At 50.1% G+C, this 15,917-nt stretch overlaps 1 protein-coding gene across 1 annotated transcript; it reads right to left on the reverse strand.

Moving 5' to 3' along the window:
• Positions 1-805: 805 nt before the first annotated feature.
• On the reverse strand, positions 806-2,348 carry LOC106302578. The gene is made up of 2 exons (XM_013739054.1): positions 1,526-2,348; positions 806-1,479 (listed from the first exon to the last, which is right to left on the reverse strand). The coding sequence occupies exons 1-2, from the start codon at positions 2,346-2,348 to the stop codon at positions 806-808; spliced, it is 1,497 nt and encodes a 498-aa protein (XP_013594508.1).
• Between the last annotated feature and the right edge of the window lie 13,569 nt (positions 2,349-15,917).

The raw sequence follows: 15,917 nt of genomic DNA on the forward strand, positions 1-15,917 counted from the left end.
CTCTCTCTTAAAGTCGGAACTATTTTATTATATAGGCTATGTCCGTAGACTTTCAGCGTACATATGAGTAGAAAAACAGAATGCTTAAATAAAAGGTAGAATAATTATATAAAAATCATGGTCCGGAGACCGTACAAGATATCAGCTTGCGAGATACCCAGTGGTTAGGCCATGTTTTACCTCTTATTGCTGCGTGACCCGTGGGGTTTGACTTGCTTTTGAGATGAATGTCTTCGCTGGAGGGTTCCTTCATCCTCTGCAGGGTTCTGCATCTTTTTGAATCTAGGGACCTCGTTTGGGAGTTGTTTTATGCCCTAGCCCTTGCCGATCTCTTTGTTGTTGACGTTCGGGGGCCATTGTGTCCTATCGATGGAGGTTTTCAGCGCTTCCATGAAGCATGTGGTCGCATTCATCCATTGGAGCAAATGTGTTCGGAGGTCTCCTATCTCCGTCTGGTGCCTGCTGGGAGCTCTCTTCCGAGGGGGTTTTGTCGAGGTGTTCGTGCCCCACTCATTTATCTGTGAGATCGCCGGTTGATAACTATTGAAGCTTCTGGCTATCTTATCTATGTGAGGCGGAGGACGAGGGTCCTTTGGGGACCTGATTTTGCAAGCAGGTGCAGCCGTGTAGGTTTTTAGGGGAGACAATGCGATGCGGTCGACGTAAGCTCTCTGGAAGCTTTTTGGATGTAGGGTCCGGACTACGCAGAAGGTTCGTGAATTGCCCCTATTGTTGACCCCTGATTCCCGATTCCACGGGATCGGAAGTCTCCTCTGTAATTGCTATAAGACCTTGGTCTTCCCCTTTAAGGAGGTCTGGTAGCAGGACCTAGAATTCTCCTGGTCTCCTTGGATTGCTCTGATGCCCCAGGGTGTAGGGAATTCACTATTTGATGGAGGGTTGAGGGGACTGCTCCCATGTTGTGAATCCAGGGTCGTCCTAAGATCATGTTGTATGCCGATTGGCAGTCCACGACCAGGAATTTGGTAGATAGGTTGATCCATTCAGCATATACTGGCAGAACAACCTCCCCAGCGGTTTGCTTGACCTTGCCGCTGAACCCGATGAGTGGGGTTACTTTGCACGTCAGAGTATTCTCCTCTAACCCTAGGTCTTGGTACGCCGTCAGGAAGATGATATTGCTGGAAGACCCGTTGTCTGCTAGTATCCTTTTCACCAAACAGTTCGCTATGGTGAGAGAGACAACTAGAGCGTCATGGTTAAGAGCTAATATCTTCTCTTTCTCCTTGGCTGTGAAGCTTATCTCGTCGGTACCTAGAAGTAGGCATTTAGGTTGAGCAGTCTCCAGACCATGTTTAGCATTACGGGTGCTCTTCTTCGCAGCTGCATGACTCACGCCACTTACTTCAGAGCCTCCTGAGATGACATGAATCACCCGGTCCTGGAGAGGTGGTGAGCTTGGTGCGTTTCCTTTGGATTTCCCTGATGCTTCTTTGCTAAGATGAGCCTTGGCTTTCTCTGAAAGGAATTCTCGGAGATGCCCCTTTTGGAGCAGTACGTTGACCTCGGTCTTCAGTTTTGTGGCCGTGATCGCGATGTAAGTCGCACCAGAGTCCAGGGTTCCAGAAAGAGTCAGGTGCTTTCATCTTTGGGGTCCACTTGACGTGTTGGCCCATCTGCCTCAGCGTGTTGACCAGCTCTGGTGTGGATATTGAGAGATGGGTGATATCGGGCCAGGTAGACACAGACATCCCCTCTTCTTTTTCTAATGGCCGGTATTGGAACCTGCCTAGGTTCCTGCTTCCGGAGTCCTTGGATCCCTTTTGGGAGGATCTTTCTTCTCGATCTACCCGGTCTGATCGGGTGGACTTCTGACCCTGTTTGGGTTGAGCCTTGGCGCGGCTAGCGACGTCCTCTTCCCACTTCACCTGTGCCCACGCTCGGGATAGCACATCCTCAATGGTTTTGCAAGGGTACATGGTTAGCTCTTTGTACAGCCTCCCGTCTGGAAGTAGGCCTCTCTCGAAGGCAGAGATTGCGGTAGGGATGCTGCATTCAGAGACCACTACCTTCTCTTGATTGAAACGGGCTATGTAGTCCCGTAGGGGTTCTACTCGATGCTGGAGGATCTCGTAGACACCGTCTGAAGTCTTGTCCAGGCTCCTGCTACTCGCAAATTGTTCTATGAACTTGTCGCTCAGGCCGGCAAAGGAAGAGATGGACCTGGTAGGGAGATTGATATACCATTGCAAGGCGGGTCCAATTAAAGTGGAGCTGAACCCTTTACACATGGTAGTCTCACGGGACTCCTTGGGGAGCGCAACCGCTAGCATCCTCTGTTTATATTGTGCGATATGATCATCGGGGTCTCTGGTGCCTTCGTACATCTTAATGCTGGGGAAGGAGAATTTCCGAGGCATCTCGACTGAGGCGATCTCCTCCGCGAAGGGAGTATCTGTGTACGAGTTGGGGTTGCTCCTCCGGATTGGGGAAGCTATTCTTGGTAGACGTGGGTTCAGGTTCGGAATCACTTTCCTCTAGGTCGTGGATCTGGTGATCCTCGATCCCTTCTCGTGTTGCCCGGGCCGCTCTAGATGCAGGAGTCGCGTTAGTGGTGCCTTCTCCAGTGTTGGGAGTCCTCAGGGTTCCCATAGGTTGAACCCGAGTGTTGAAGCGACGCTTCTTGTTGCTCGCCATGTTGGGAGCTTTGTTCTGATCTCGGAGTGCAGCGTTCTCCTTCTGTAGTTGGTTGAGTTTCTCGGAGCTTAAATCCAGCTGTTTGGAGTGTTCACCAAGTTTTTCCTTCAGCCTCTGAACCTCGGAGGAAAGCTCTGGATTTTCGGTTGTTTCCTGAGCCTTGTGCAAGTCGGTTACTTAGCTCGGCAGTCCGTCGATCTGTCGTTGAAGCGCCAAACTGTTAGGGGATTTTTGTGTAGGCTCTTTTAGAGTACCACGGAACGATGGATAAGCTGGTAAACCTCGAGTGTTTGTGGTTACTTAGTAAGGGTTTTAGGATGTTTAAAGAGAATAATAATATAATAGGCTTGAAGAGACGTATTATTAGATGATTAGGCAAGAACAAGGTATCGTTACAAGATGTTTTATAAGAACCCTAATTCTAGTCGTCTAACCATAGTCTCTATGCCTTGGAGAATTCGATCCCTTGCTTGAGAGCTGTTGTCGCTTTTATATAGTCGTCTAGAAGTCGGTTTCATTAGGTTAAACTCTTACATATTCGGAAATATGGAAGGTTTCTCCTTGTCGGAAATTTTCCATTTCTTGGAAACGAGTAGGGTCCAGGGATCGAGCCCATGGTTCCCTCTGATGGGGACCCGGGGAACCCATTTACCAGGGATCCGGGGATTCGAGTCCTGCCTGGAGGCTGGCAGAAATAATACCGAGATATTTTTCCCCAACAGGGTGAGCTTGCAGCTTTTGAAGTTCTTGATGAGTCGTTGAGCGACTGCTAGATACCGGATCATACTGTCATCTTTAGCCTGATATTCTCTATGTGCCTGGTTGATAATCAGTTGGGAGTCGCTGTAGACTTGGATGTTCTCCGCACCCAGCTGGTGAGCGAGCGATAGCCCAGCGATCAGGGCCTCGTACTCGCCTTCGTTGTTCGTCGCTTTGAAATTACATCTTACAGCTCACGAGGCAGTGTTTCCTTTTGGGAACGTGAGTATGATCCCTACTCCTGCCCCTCGAACGTTACTGGAACCATCCACATGCAGGATCCATTCTCCTTCTTCCTTTACCCCGCTCTGAAGGCGTACCTCCTGTTTGAGGGCGGGCCGGGAGAAAGGCTGGAGAAAATTCGGCCACAAAGTCTGCTAGGGCCTGGGACTTAATTGCCGTTGCGGGCCAGAAGATTATGTCGTATTCCCCAAGCTCAACTGCCCACTTCACCAGTCGTCCGGAGACCTCGGGCTTATGCAGGACCCGCTTTATAGGGAAGGAAGTGACGACGACCACCGGATGAGCCTGAAAGTAAGGCCGTAATTTGCGAGCGGTGACCATTAGGGCTAGGGCCAATTTTTCCAGATGACTGTAGCGAGTTTCCGCGTCCAGAAGGGCTTTGCTCACGTATTAGATTGCCAGTTGCTTGGTTCCCTCTTCTCGAACCAGGACGGTGCTGACTGCGTACTCTGAGACCGCAAGATATAGCAGTAAGACTTCACCGAGCAAGGGTTTAGACAAGAGAGAGAGAATGGTAAGAAAGGCCTTGAACTCCTGGTGTTAGGGGATTTTTGTGTACAAGTGATTCATGCTCAGCACTACGGAATGATAGGAAGAAGGAGACTGGTCGTCGTGATACTTTCTCCTGCTTCGGTCGTGGATAAGCCAGGAGATCCTGCTCTGAGGGTAGTGTCATACGGGTATGGGCTGGTATATGTCGGCAGTGCCTTAGTAGCATTAAGAAAGGTCAGTTGTTAGGCAGGAACCGCCTGTCTGTAGTGAAGATCGCATGGTCTTCTGGGTCTGCAATTGATGGTCCCGACTCCAGGATCGGTCCGTGGGTGCCTCCTGATCTGTAGTTGAGGGTTCTAGTTGCCAAGGTTGTTCTTTGAGGAACCGAGGAAGATGTACGGGATTTATAGGTGCAGCCTTCAAGGGGGATTGCCTACGTACCCATCAATGAGGGATCAAGCCGTTCGTAGTTCATGTATTGGTGGAGGTGCGGAGCCTAAGTGGGTGCATGGCCTAAGGAGCACGTAGCTCTGATGGAGGCACGTAGCCTGGATGGGCACGTGGCCTTGTAGGTGATAGGAGTCATCTGTTCTATGGGGCGCATGACCGGAACAGGTGGTGAAGTAGTCGATATGCTGCAGGGAGCATGACGCTTCGATATGCTTTGATGAGCATGGAGTGTCCTTGTCGGTATGTAACCTATATTTATAGAAGAGGTCGTGCCTCCCTTCTGAGGATTTGGAAATATTCATTATATCCTTAGATAATAGAATATTTCCATTTTCTTAAGGGAGGTCGTATGTATTGGAATACTTCCTCTTCCTCTTAGATTTAGGAAGAATCCTTCTTGCCCAAGCTGGTTACCTGATAAATGGAAGATTTCCATTTATCTTAAGGCAGGAGAAATTACTTGGCCTGGAAGACGGAGGAAGGTCCCAGACTCGGGGACAGGGACCCGGGACCCAGAGGCAGGGACCCGGACCTGGGGGCAAGGACCCGGACCTGGGGGCAGGGACCCGGGACCCGTAGGTAGGAACCCGGACCCTGGGGGCAGGGACCCAGGACCCAGAGGCAGGGACCCAGGACCCAGAGGCAGGGACCCAGGACCCTGGGGGTAGGGACCTGGAAGACAGAAGTTGGAGTAATCTCTTCATGGAATATTTTTCCCCAACAGTTTGCCCCTTATTTTCTGGCTTCATGTTTGAAGGCAGGAAATAACATGACTTTCTTCATAGGACTTTATATGTTGCACCGTATTATCACGCTGCCTTGTTGGTCGTTCTCAGATGCACTTGCGCTCGGTGTAAAAGGATTTGCAGCCTAGTTGGAGATGTATGACCTTTGATTCGGATGACTTGTAAGACTTTCTTCTTCTTCTTTATGAAGATGAGACGTTGCCCCCATGGTGGGGATAGGCCGGAGTTGGCCGAACGTTTGATGGAGAAGCCGGTAAAATCGGCATAAAGGGTGATGCTTCTGATCATACCCCAGGTGCTTGTGCAGCTTCTGTAGCTATACTCGGCCTCAGCTCAGGCAGGGGTATCTGGTTCCACGGATCGTGTGGAGGAGTGTATGGGTCAGTACCCAGGAATTCTGAGAGGGAGAATCTTGGCAAGGCTAAGGATCAGGAGGACGAAGAGGTTGAATAAGACCTGGAGGCCAAAACTGAGGATCCTCATGCTTGATTCTACCGGCCTTGCTTGTGCCTCTCGAGCTTGTAAAGGCTGTAATGGACTTTCAGGAGGGTCTCCGTGCTGGTTTCCTTGCTGCGTTTAGCATACTTGAGGCTCCTTTGGTGTTGATGTTGTTGGGGAAAAATATCCCGATATTATTTCTCCCAGCCTCCAGGCAGGACTCAGATCCCCAGATCCCTGGTAAACGGGTTCCCCGGGTCCCTACCGGAGGGAACCTTAAGCTCGGTCCCTGGACCACGCTTCCTTCCAAGAAGTGGAAAATTTCCGACAAGGAGAACCTTCCATATTTTCGAATATGGAAGAGTTTAACCTAATGAAACCGACTTCTGGATGACTATATAAGAGCGACAACAGCGCTCAAGCAAGGGATCGACTTCTCCAAGGCTTAGAGACTAGAACTAGACGGCAAGAATTAGGGTTCTTACTTAATACCTTGTAATCTTGTTCGTTCTATCTAATAAAAGTCTCTTCAAGCCTATTTCTTCATTATCACTTCTAAATCCTCACGAAATACATACAAACACCCTCGGTTTACTAGCTTATCCATCGTTCCGTAATACTCACAAAGAGCCTACACAAAAATCCTCTAACAGTTTGGCGCTGGAAGGAGGAGATAACCTAAGCTACGTGACGATGGCGGTGGATGAGCAACACAATCCATCAGAATTTTTCCCCAAGAGAAGCCCAGCTTCAACGACAGATCGAGGGACTGCAGAGCCAAGTAACCGACTTGCACAGGGCTCGGGAAACAACCAAATATCCAGAGCTTTCCTCCGAGGTTCAGAGCCTTAAGGAAAAACTTGGTGAACACTCCAAACAGCTGGAGTTAAGTGCCAAGAAACTCAGCCAACTACAGACGAAGAACGCTTCACTCCGAGACCAGAACAAAGCTCCCAACACGGCGAGCAGCAAGAAGCATCGCTTCAACACTCGGGTTCGACCTATGGGAAACCTGAGCACTCCCAACACCGGAGAAGGCACCACTAATGCGACTCCTGCATCTGGGGCGGCCGGGGCAACACGGGAAGGGATCGACGATCACCAGATCCATGACCTAGAGGAAAGTGATTCCGAACCTAAACCCGAGAAAGAAGAGCCCGAGAAGACGGCAGCCGAGTCTTCCATAACCGCCTATCTGGAGCAGATGTTTTCCAAGAGGTTCGACGCCATGCAATCCATGGTGGAACGTCTACCAGGAGTAACTCCCCCAATCCGGAGGTGCAACCCCAACTCGTACACAGATACTCCCTTCGCGGAGGAGATCGCCTAAGTCTAGCTGCCTTGAAAATTCTCCTTCCCCAGTATCATGATGTACGATGGCACCAGAGACCCCGACGATCATATCGCACAATATAAACAGAAGATGCTAGCGGTTGCGCTCCCCAAGGAGTCTCGAGAGGCTACCATGTGTAAAGAGTTCGGCTCCACTCTGATTGGACCCGCCTTGCAATGGTATATCAATTTCCCTACCAGGTCCATCTCTTCCTTTGCCGGACTGAGCGACAAGTTCGTAGAACAATTCGCGAGTAGAAGGAGCCTGGAGAAGACTTCAGACGGTCTCTACGAGATTCTCCAGCATCGAGTAGAACCCCTGCGGGACTACATAGCCCGTTTCAACCAAGAGAAGGTAGCGGTCCTTGAATGCAACATCCCTACCGAAATCTCTGCCTTCAAGAGAGGCCTACTTCCAGACGGAGGGCTGTTGGGGTCAAAAACGGTTACGACGGAATTACCACCCGAAAATCCTCGGAGATCGTATTATCGAAAGAGATAGTAAAAAGGAAGATGTAACTTTCGTAAAATATAACCAAACACGAAGTTTTTACGAAGAAGTATCCTTGAAGATTCAAACCAAACTAACCAAGCTCGACCGTTGCGTAATTACCACGCATACACGCTGTCCGGTCGCTGCGTAGCAACCAAGTCCGACCCAAAGCTAGGTCGCTACAAAGCGACCGAGCTTGAGCCAAAGCTCGGTCGCTACGTAGCGACCGAACGCTCGTCCCGTTCGATCGCTACGTATCGCTCATCCCGCTCGATCGCTACGTAGCGAACGAGCGATCGTCCCGCTCGGTCACTATGAGCTCGGCCAAGCTCGGTCGCTACGTAGCGACCGAGCGATCGTCCCGCTCGATCGCTACGAGCTTGGCCAAGCTCGGTCGCTACACATCGACTGAACTTCGGCTCGAGCCCGGTTGCTACGTAGCGACCGAGGGGGACGAACGCTCGGTCGCTACGTAGCGACCGAGCTCAAGCCAAAGCTCGGTCGCTACGTAGCGATCGAGCGTTCGTCCCCGCTCGGTCGCTACGTAGAGACCGTGCGATCGTCCCGCTTGGTCGCTACGTAGCGACTGAGCGATCGTCTCGCTCGGTCGCTACGTAGCGACGGAGCTCGAGCCAAAGCTCGGTCGCTACGTAGAGACCGTGCGATCGTCCCGCTTGGTCGCTACGTAGCGACTGAGCGATCGTCTCGCTCGGTCGGAGCCCAGGCTTATACCTTGTTGTAAACGCTCATACGCAGATTCAGAATAAGATCTACTTTGCTCTCTTTTTCGATTTCTTATTCTTATCGTTGTTATTCTCGTGTTCTGATTGCTTGACGTGTGGTAATTAGCAGATATCCGGGTCCTCTGGGAAATTAGGGTTTTCCTAGTTTCCTTATTTAAACGGAAATCGACAGTGCAAATTACGGTTCCCACAAGGGCTCTACAAAGAGCTAACCATGTACCCTTGCAAAACCATGGAGGATGTGCTATCCCGAGCGTGGGCACAAGTGAAGTGGGAAGAGGACGTCGCTAGCCGCGCCAAGGCTCAACCCAAACAGGATCAGAGGTCCACCCGATCAGACCGGGGAAACTGAGAAGAAAGATCCTCCCAAAAGGGATCCAAGGACTCCGGAAGCAGGAGCCGGGGCAGGTTCCAATACCGGCCATTAGAAAAAGAAGAGGGGATGTATGTGTCTACCTGGCCCGATATCTCCCATCTCTCAATATCCACACAAGAGCTGGTCAACACGCTGAGGCAGATGGGCCAACAGGTCAAGTGGCGCCCACAGATGAAAGCACCTGACTCATTCCGGAACACGGGACTCTGGTGCGACTTCCATCGCGATCACGGACACAAAACTGAAGACTGCGTCGCCCTGAAGATCGAGGTCAACGAACTGCTCCAAAAGGGGCATCTCCGAGAATTCCTTTCAGAGAAAGCCAAGGCTCATCTCAGCAAAGAAGCGTCAGGGAAATCAAAAGGAGACGCACCAAGCTCACAACCTCGCCAGGATCGGGTGATTCATGTCATCTCAGGAGGCTCTGAAGTAAGTGGCGTGAGTCATGCAGCTGCGAAGAAGAGCACCCGTAATGCTAAACACGGCCTGGAGACTGCTCAACCTAAACGCCTACTTCTAGGTACCGACGAAATAAGCTTCACAGCCAAGGAGGAAGGAGCTTCACAGCCAAGGAGCAAGAGAAGATATTAGCTCCTCACCATGACGCTCTAGTTGTCTCTCTCAACATAGCAAACTGTTTGGAGAAAAGAATACTAGTAGACAACGGGCCCTCCAGCAATATCATCTTCCTGACGGCGTACCAAGACCTACGGTTAGAGGAGAATACCCTGACACGCAAACTAACTCCACTCATCGGGTTCAGCGGCGAGGTCAAGCAGACCGCTGGGGAGGTTGTTCTACCAGTATATGCTGAAGGGATCAACCTATCTACCAAATTCCTGGTCGTGGACTGCCAATCAGCATACAACATGATCTTAGGACGACCCTGGATTCACCACATGGGAGCAGTCCCCTCAACCCTCCATCAAATAGTGAAGTTCCCTACACCATGGGGCATCAGAGCAATCCGAGGAGACTAGGAGAATTCTAGGTCCTGCTACCAGACCACCTTAAAGGGGAAGACCAAGGTCTTATAGCAATTACAGAGGAGACCTCAGATCCCGCGGAATCGGGAATCAGGGGTCAAAAATAGGGGTAATCCAGGAACCTTCCGCAGGCTCCGGACCCTATATCCAAAAAACTCCCAGAGAGCTTACGTCGACCGCTTCGTATGGTCTCCCCTAAGAACCTTCAAAGCTACACATGCTCGCAAAATCTGGTCCCCGCAGGACCCTCGTCCTCCGCCTCACATAGACAAGATAACCAGAAACTTCAACGGTTATCAATTGGCAGTCTCGCAGATAAACGAGTGGGGCACGAACACCTCGACAAAACCCCCTCGGAAGAGAGCTCCCAGCAGGCACCAGACGGAGATAGGGGACCTGTGAACCCATTTCCTCCTGTGGATGAAGGCAACCACATGCTTCATGGAGGCGCTGAAAACCTCCATCGATAGGAGACAGTGGCCCCCGAATGTCAACAACACGGAGATCCGCAAGGGCTGGGGCATGAAATAGCTCCCAAACGAGGTACCTAGATTCAAAAAGATGCAGAACCCTGCAGAGGATGAAGGAACCCTCCAACGGAGACATTCGTCTCAAAAGCAAGTCAAACCCCACGGGTCACGCAGCAATAAGATGTGTAAAACATGACCTAATCACCGGGGTATCTCGCAAGCTGATATCTTGTCCGGTCTCCGGACCATGATTTCTATATAATTATTCTATCTTTTATTTTCGCATTATGTTTTTTTACTCATATGTACGCTGAAAGTCTACGGACATAGCCTATATAACAAAATAGTTCCGACTATAAGAGAGAGTACGAATACCATAATACGTAAAGGGGCAAACGAGCTGGATCAGGTCAAAGAGACCTCCGATCTTGGCCAACCCTCAATGATAAGTGGCACGACCACACAAAAACAAAACGGGTATGAGACATAAGGTAGGAATGGGTCTGCGCAAGCCCGAGTATGCCGTCGATACTACCTAAAACCCATGTATAGCCTCAGGCATATCGGGGTCCCAAACTAAAATACCAAAAAGTGAAACGTACCTGTATTAAAACGCTACGTGCTAAATTAATACATGGGACACGAGGTATAATTGCCACTGAGCAAGTGCAAAAGTCCGGGAGCACCTTAATAATATCATGTTTCTCCAGACGTGGAAAACAGCGTAAGTCTGGCACTTGGGTTTTCACCCACACCAGCACCCTCTAAGACTGATAATGGCTTTCTGCATAAAGCAGAGTGCAGCACGGGAACTCGATAGTGACCAGCCATAGAAAACGATACCCAACAGGTACCGAGATTGGCCACACCTAGGGTGGTAAATGCAGTCCCTTTAAAACTTAATTACGGGTTCTGCGAAAGAACTCTGGGCTCAGATAGGCTTTAGGGCCAAGAACCTACGGGTTCCTTAAAAGGACCTCAGGGTCCAAGGACCATGAGTCTAAAACGTGACCTCAGGGTCAGGAACCTATCGGTTCCCTTTATAACTTAATTCTGGATTTAGAGAAAGAATTCCGGGCTCAGATAGGCTTTAAGGGCCAGGGACTTACGGGTTTCCCGAAAAGAACCCCGGAGTCCATGGACCACAAGTCTAATCCAAAGCCTCAGGGTCAATAACCTACGGGTTTCATAGAAAAAGACCTCAGGGCCCAGGGACTACAAGTCCAATTTGAGACCTCAGGGTCCAGAACTTACGGGTTCCCTAAGAAGGGACCTACGGGTCCCAATATTATTTAAAACCTCTAAGCGATCCCAGGGTCCCCAAAAGAGATCCAATCCTACAAAACCTGTGAGGTCCGGTCATTTTAATGTCCAGAGGTTCTAAGGAACCTAGACACCCAGGATCCCTGAGTCCTTCGACAATCATCTAAGGCCTAAGAAGGCTCAAAATTCGATAAGGGCTTACCAAACAGTCGGATCAACGCCCAACTCTCCGAAGACAATGCAAGACCCGGAGGTCATCTAAGCAACCTATAATCCTCCAAAAAAAGAGACGTGCAAACAGAAGCAGAAGACCTCAAAAGGAGAAAAATGCGAGTCCAAAAAGAAAACACTTCTCTTGGAGGACCAGAAGATTTATCCTTGAGAACCTGGAGGCTCCTTGGAACTAGTGCTCTGGCACATGAGGATATGTAGATATTCTTTTTTTTGTCAATGTCGTTTAGTAACTTCTTCTGGCTGCTCTCTGCTCCCTCTTGGGTGATCCACTCTCAGCGTTTCTTGGTTGTCACTAAATGACCCGTCGCTTTGTCTTGAATCCTCCCTTTAGTGGGCAAGCCAACAAGATTTGTTGACGCATGTTTGCCCCTTGGGTTGTGTGTTAACTCGTTTGCCCCCTCTTTTCTCTCAGTTATCTCTTTCATAAAAGTTCAGGAAGGTACGTGCCTTGGACCTACTTCCTTGTAGACTGGCGTATTCTTGACTCCTTCACTGGGAATTTCTGTTTCTTACAACTTGTCGAGGGGTGCAGCCTTGGATACTTGGAGAGGCACGGATCCTGAGTTTCCCCGGGAATTTGTAGGGGGTAAAAGGCCTTAATTTCCTTTAGAGGTATATCCGGGTTTGTTGCTGGGAAAAGCGGTAGTAAGGTGGTCGGAGCTTGCTTTTTCGTGGAGCCATTGGATTTCACCTCCATGTAAGGTGGGTAGCCGGAGACCCGGGACCTATATCCGGGACCTGGGATCCGGGACCTGGGATCTGGTACCTAGGATCTGGGACCTGGAAGCCAGAACCCGGAACCCAGAGGTGAATAGTAGCTGGAACGTGTGTTCTCCGGCTTCTTTTACCCTCCTTTGCTCTAATTGGACCCAAGAATCAAAAGGCAAGCATGTCTTGATGTAGAGTTCGCGTTTTTCTTCGGCTCCTTTGCAGGATGCAGAGAAGCATTGTTCCCGGCGCTTGGACAGGGATCCTTTCGCGGAACAACTCCAATGGAAGTTGATGAGTACTAAAAGGCGTTCTATCCACCCAGCTATTAGGCTTATCTAGGATTCCACTACAACTTAGATTCTAAAGCCTAATGAGAAAGGTTGTTTTCTGGTTACCTCTTAGTGGTTGCCTGGTACGCCTGTGGTATTTCCAGGAGCTCTTCTTCTGACTCCTCCTGTCTTTAGAATTCGTCCAAGTTGTAAACCCGGGCGGAAAATGTTGTGTCCCGCTTGAGAACCTTGCATCTTTCCCATATGAGGCGGAGTTGTGATTCTGGAAGTATGGATGTCGTCTAGGGCTTGCTTGGTGATGGCTGCCCCCATTGGGTCCGAAGGTTGTTGAGACTTGTTGTCTAGTGAAGATTCAGAACCAGCAGGAGTCAATAATTGTAGACATCGACTTTGGGTTGGGACCCGGAACCTGCAGATCCGAAGACTGCGGGGATCTGATCTGAGGATATGACCCGGAACCAGCATGAACTAGGGACTGCAGAAAGTCTGATCTGAGGATAGGACACAGAACCAGCAGGAACGAGGGACTGCAGGAAGTCTGATATGAGGATAGGACCCAAAACCAGTAGGAACCAGTTGGTAATTCCTGTGTTGGATCTTGTTACTTCTGTTTAGCGTTGTGTTATCCTCCCTTGAAGAGGTGTTTCCAGCTGTGTGAGGTTTAGATCTGGTGAGAATACATCGTTTCTTGCCCCTAGATGGCTGGGGTTGAAATATTCTGAAGGTATGGATGTAATGTCTCTTCCGCCTATCACCATCATCACGTAGCATATGACTGCCCCTCCTTCTAAGGCCAAAATGTTAGGGGATTTTTGTGTACAAGTGATTCGTGCTCAGCACTACGGAATGATAGGAAGAAGGAGACTGGTCGTCGTGATACTTTCTCCTGCTTTGGTAGTGGATAAGCCAGGAGATACTGCTATGAGGGTAGTGCCATACGGGTATGGGCTGGTATATGTCGTCAGTGCCTTAGTAGCATTAAGAAAGGTCGGTTGTTAGGCAGGAACTGCCTGTCTGTAGTGAAGATCGCATGGTCTTCTAGGTCTGCAATTGATGTTCCCGACTCCAGGATTGGTCCGTGGGTGCCTCCTGATATGTAGTTGAGGGTTCCGGTTACCAAGGTTGGTCCTTGAGGAACCGAGGAAGATGTTTGGGATTTATAGCTGCATCCTTCAGGGGGGATTGCCTACGTACCCATCAATGAGGGATCAAGCCGTTCGTAGTTCATGTATTGGTGGAGGCGCGGAGCCTAAGTGGGCGCATGGCCTAAGGAGTACGTAGCTCTGATGGAGGCACGTAGCCTGGATGGGCACATGGCCTTGTAGGTGATAGGAGTCATCTGTTCTATGGGGCGCATGACCGGAACAGGTGGTGGTGTTGGGGAAAAATATCCCGGTATTCTTTCCCCCAGCCTCCAGGAAGGATTCAGATCCCCGGATCCCTGGTAAATGGGTTCCCCGGGTCCCCGCCGGAGGGAACCTTAAGCTCGATCCCTGGACCCTGCTTCCTTCCAAGAAATGGGAAATTTCTGACAAGGAGAACCTTCCATATTTCCGAATATGGAAGAGTTTAACCTTATGAACCCGCCTTCTAGACGACTATATAAGAGCGACAACAGCCCTCAAGCAAGGGATCGACTTCTCCAAGGCTTAGAGACTAGAACTAGACAGGTAGAATTAGGGTTCTTACTCAATACCTTGTAATCTTGTTCGTTCTATCTAATAAAAGTCTCTTTAAGCCTATTTCATCATTATCATCTCTAAATCCTCACGAAATACATACAAACACCCTCGGTTTACTAGCTTATCCATCGTTCCGTAGTACTCCCAAAGAACCTACATAAAAATCCCCTAACAGTTCGGCGCTAGAACGAGGGGAGTAACCTAAGCTACGTGACGATGGCGGTGGATGAGCAAGATAATCCATCAGAATTTATGCCAAGAGAAGCCGAGCTTCAACACAGATCGACGGACTGCAGAGCCAAGTAACCGACTTGCACAAGGCTCGGGAAACAACCGAAAATCCAGAGTTTTCCTCCGAGTTTCAGAGCCTGAAGGAAAAATTTGGTGAACACTCCAAACAGCTGGAGTTAAGCGCCGTGAAACTCAACCAACTACAGACGGAGAACGCTGCACTCCGAGACCAGAACAAAGCTCCCAACATTGCGAGCAGCAAGAAGCGTCGCTTCAACACTCGGGTTCAACCTATGGGAAACCTGAGCACTCCCAACACCGGAGAAGGCACCACTAACGCGACTCCTGCATCCGGAGCGGCCGGAGCAACACGGAAAGGAATCGACGATCACCAGATCAATGACCTAGAGGAAAGTGATTCCGAACCTGAACACGAGAAAGAAGAGCCCGAGAAGACGGCAGCCGAGTCTTCCATAACTGCCTATATGGAGCAGATGTTTTCGAAGAGGTTTGACGCCATGCAATCCATGGTGGAACGTCTACCAGGAGTAGCTCCCCCAAGCCGGAGGAGCAACCCCGACTCGTACACAGATACTCCCTTCGCGGAGGAGATCGCCTCAGTCGAGATGCCTCGGAAATTCTCTTTCCCCAACATCAAGATGTACGATGGCATCGGAGACCCCGACGATCATATCGCACAATATAAACAGAGGATGCTAGCGGTTGCGCTCCCCAAGGAGTCCCGAGAAGCTACCATGTGTAAAGGGTTCGGCTCCACTCTGATTGGACCCGCCTTGCAATGGTATATCAATCTCCCTACCAGGTCCATCTCTTCCTTTGCCGGCCTGAGAGACAAGTTCGTAGAACAATTCGCGAGTAGCAGGAGCCTGGAGAAGACTTCAGACGGTCTCTACGAGATCCTCTAGCATCGAGTAGAACCCCTGCGGGACTACATAGCCCGTTTCAATCAAGAGAAGGTAGCGGTCCCTGAATGCAACATCCCTACCCCAATCTCTGCCTTCAAGAGAGGCCTACTTCCAGACGGAGGGCTCTACAAAGAGCTAACCATGTACCCTTGCAAAATCATGGAGGATGTGCTATCCCGAGTGTGGGCACATGTGAAGTGGGAAGAGGACGTCGCTAGCCGTGCCAAGGCTCAGCCCAAACAGGATCAGAGGTCCACCCGATCAGACCGGGGAGACCGAGAAGAAAGATCCTCCCAAAAGGGATCCAAGGACTCTGGAAGCAGGAGCGGGGGCAGGTTCCAATATCTCCCATCTCTCAATATCCACACCAGAGCTGGTCAACACGCTGAGGCAG

The sequence above is a fragment of the Brassica oleracea genome, chromosome C7, assembly GCF_000695525.1.
Source record: "Brassica oleracea var. oleracea cultivar TO1000 chromosome C7, BOL, whole genome shotgun sequence".
NCBI lineage: Eukaryota > Viridiplantae > Streptophyta > Magnoliopsida > Brassicales > Brassicaceae > Brassica > Brassica oleracea.

What these genes read in the sequence shown, in the direction of transcription:
- LOC106302578 (XM_013739054.1), bottom strand. Translation starts at nt 2,348, where the DNA reads ATGTACGAAGGCACCAGAGACCCCGATGATCATATCGCACAATATAAA. An exon ending in CCACAAAACTGAAGACCGAG is followed by an intron (nt 1,480 to 1,525) that starts GTCAACGTACTG and finishes AATTCCTTTCAG; the next exon opens with AGAAAGCCAAGGCTCATCTT.